Source organism: Rattus rattus, chromosome 3 (genome assembly GCF_011064425.1).
Source record: "Rattus rattus isolate New Zealand chromosome 3, Rrattus_CSIRO_v1, whole genome shotgun sequence".
NCBI lineage: Eukaryota > Metazoa > Chordata > Mammalia > Rodentia > Muridae > Rattus > Rattus rattus.
This window is the reverse complement of record NC_046156.1, coordinates 76141800-76145481: the sequence shown is the minus strand read 5'-3', so window position 1 is coordinate 76145481 and position 3682 is coordinate 76141800. Positions and strand designations below refer to the sequence as shown.

At 39.4% G+C, this 3682-nt stretch overlaps 1 gene segment (V, D, J or C); it reads left to right on the top strand.

Annotated features, from left to right (window-relative positions):
- Positions 1-2085: 2085 nt before the first annotated feature.
- Positions 2086-2705, top strand: LOC116895825. The segment is given in 2 exon segments: positions 2086-2134; positions 2335-2705. Coding segments are annotated over 2 exon segments (420 nt in total).
- Positions 2706-3682: the final 977 nt, after the last annotated feature.

Here is a 3682-nt window from a genome sequence, read left to right as displayed (position 1 = left end):
TGATTTTAAAGAACTCTGGAACAGGGAGATCCTCACTCAAGTCTCAGGATGACGAAACCCCCCAAGAACTCACATGAGACTGTCCTTTCTGTAATCACATGAGGTTTATTGATAGGAACCAGTGCACTGTGGTTGGGACTCGTATCCCATGCAGGGGTAGAGGAGTTTGACCCTGAGTAGCTGGGAGAAGGGGTATTTAAAGGAAGAAACCATAGCCCAAGGGCGTAGGGATGGCATCATTGGAAAATGTCGAGAATACCAGTAAAAATCCCAAGAAGAAGCTTCCCCTCAAGATTGCTTTTAAGATTGTAAATAAAAAAAAAAAAAAAAAAAAAAAAAAAAGATTGTAATCTAACTTTATGGTCAGCTAGTTGCTGGGAGAAGCTTCCTGTTATCTTACTAGGTCAGGATCGCCTAGTTCCATACAGAGAGCAGGCTCAAGAAATGTGACCTTTCACCTACTTACTGGTGGAGAGCAGGGCCTGGAATTTGAGGTATTTGGGCTTCTTAGGGGTGAAGTAGCATTTTAGCATTTCTCAACTTCTGACTTCTTGGCTGCATTTTATAATCTTTCGTTCCCCATTTCTTATAGTGGCTAGTTCTAATCTTAGAACTAAAGTTTAGTATCTTCACAATATTGAAGTGAGATAGAATTTTTAGCATTTCTAAACTGACTTCTTGGCTGCACTTTATATTTTTTCAGACTAAATCCATATTTAATTTCAATAATATTCTGGCTTAATGTTAGCACATTAATGTCAGATGAATAATTACCTTTGCATATCAAATACCTTGAGCTGTCTTATAGTCAGTTGATTAATGATATACATCTGGAAATCTTGTCAGCATGCATAGATTAGCCTGGCCTGGAATTTATATACCCAAGGCTGGCTGTAATCTTAGGATCTTCTGCTTCTGTCTCTCCAGCTCTGGGATACAGATATGAATCCGTCTTCGTCATGATACCTTGTTTACTTTTCTGTTTATTGTAATTTACACGTAATGCTGTATTTATAATTCTTCTCATATAACTCTCATAATTCACTAACCTAAATTCAAGTACCTATTTCATGTCTGTTACTGCTGTTGATTTTCCTTTACACTCAAACATTTTTTTTCCTTTAGTTATGAACAGTCTCTGATGTTGTGGTCTACAGGTTTCTGTAAAATCATTACTTGATTTATGGAGGCTGTGCCCCCTTCTGGAGAATTTTTGAAGAGTGAGCAACACCATATTTAGCCAGTTTTAATCCTCCTAAGTTCTAGACTTCTCTAGCATTTACCTTTGTGGAATAAAACCTTTTGGTAGTGGGGTTCCCTAGGCATGATCAGCCTAGGTTTGTTTTATTTACTGCCATTTCTGCAAACTGAGAATCCTCTTTAAGTTCCCTGAAGTTGTGGAAAACATGATTGTTAGTTTCTGTTGGACTTGACTTTACTTTGAAATTAAAGCTTCTCTGACCCTAGGCTTAAACTAATGACTCCCAGGATTTCCATAGAGCTAATTTGGTCTCCTTGCACCTCTGTCCCACATATATCTTGGAAATTGGGGTCGAAATGTCTGAGGCACTATTTATGTTTTTATTATAAGAGTTAATTTGAAGGTGTGAGACAATGAACAAAATGTAGCTTCAATTTTTGTTTTTGTTTTTGGACATTCCTCTTTCCCTTCCTATCCATTACTATCTTTGTAGAATATTTTTCTTACTCTGTTTCTTTCTTGTTTTCTTGTGATCTTCTCAGCCTATATTATCATGTTTGCTAGAATGGTCTGAGATAGGTCTCCTAAAATTTCTACAAAAGTCAACTGATTTAAATATGCCTTAGATTTTTAACCCAAACCTAGTAGACCACATAGTAGATTTCTGTTGAAGATGAGGAAGACGGTCACTTTCAGTGTTTATGCTGATGGTATTTTTGCCTGTTGAATGACACCAGACACCCACACACACACTGCCCAGGCAACTGTTTTGTATTTTCTGTCTGCTTTGCATGGTTTCCTCCAACCCAGCCCACATGCTAAGAATTTATGAACCAGACCTTTGCACTGTGAGTGAACTGCATCAGACAGGCAGGGGGAGCAAGATGGAATCACAGACGCATGTCCTCATTTCCCTTCTGCTCTGGGTATCTGGTAAGAAATTAAAAATTTAAAATCTTTTCAAAGTTTTATCTTTGTAATAAGGAATTTGCAATATATGTCACTGTGTAATATATCTTACATTATAATTTTCTGATATGACATTATACGGGCATTTAAATGACAAATTTCAACTGTTATAATAATCTATGTTTGTGTATATATGAATGTTTACTGCCTATTCATTATTTCAGGTACCTGTGGGGACATTGCGATAACCCAGTCTCCATCCTCTGTGGCTGTGTCAGCAGGAGAGACCGTCACTATAAGCTGCAAGTCCAGTCAGAGTCTTTTATACAGTGAAAACCAAAAGGACTATTTGGGCTGGTACCAGCAGAAACCAGGGCAGATTCCTAAACCGCTTATCTACTGGGCAACCAACCGGCACACTGGGGTCCCTGATCGCTTCACAGGCAGTGGATCCAGGACAGACTTCACTCTGACCATCAACAGTGTGCAGGCTGAAGACCTGGCTGTTTATTACTGTGAGCAGTACTACAGCTATCCTCCCACAGTGCCTCAGCCTCCTACACAAACCTCCTTAAGAGTTTCAACAGCTGTATAGACCATACACAGCTCTGGGCATGCACAGTTCCCCCTTCTTCCTGAGAGCTGGCATGCCCGCAAAACTGAAGAAAACATTTACAGAGCCCAATAAAAAATAATGTGTTCAATGCCTCTTATGTCTTTTGGCATAAAAACTCTATATACCAAAATACAGAAAAAAATACCCCCAGTATTATTTTCTATTCCTTCTGAAATATGAACAATATACCACAAACTGTTGGATAAATATGAGGGATTAGCTTTTTATAGTTCTATAAATCTACTATCTAATGTAAGACCTATGGGCTCATGTGGTGATATTGTTAAACTGTGTTTTGGTTAGATGTATATAGAAAAAATATTTCTTGCTTTTTCTAAATCCTAGAGGCTTTTCTTTTTTTTTCTCCATTTTATTTTATTTTTTTCTCCATCTTTATTAAATTGGGTAATTCTTATTTACATTTCAATTGTTATTCCTTTTCCCTGTTTCCGGGCCAACATCCCCCTAACCCCTCCCCCTCTCTTACTATATGGGTGTTCCCCTCCCCATCCTCTCCCTTTTACTCCCCTCCCCCCAACAATCACGTTCACTGGGGGTTCAGTCTTGGCAGGACCAAGGGCTTCCCTTTCCACTGGTGCTCTTACTAGGCTATTCATTGCTACCTATGCAGTTGAAACCCAGGGTCAGTCCATGTATAGTCTTTGGGTAGTGGCTTAGTCCCTGCAAGCTCTGGTTGGTTGGCATTGTTGGAGTCTCAAGCCCCTTCAAGCTCTTTCTCTGAATCCTTCAATGGGAGTCCTGTTCTCAGTTCAGTGGTTTGCTGCTGGCATTCGCCTCTGTATTTGCCATATTCTGACTATGTCTCTCAGGAGAGATCTACATCTAGTTCCTGTCAGCCTGCATTTCTTTGCTTTATCGATCTTATCTAGTTTGGTGGCTGTATATGTATGGTTCACATGTGGGGCAGGCTCTGAATGGGCCTTCCTTCAGCCTCT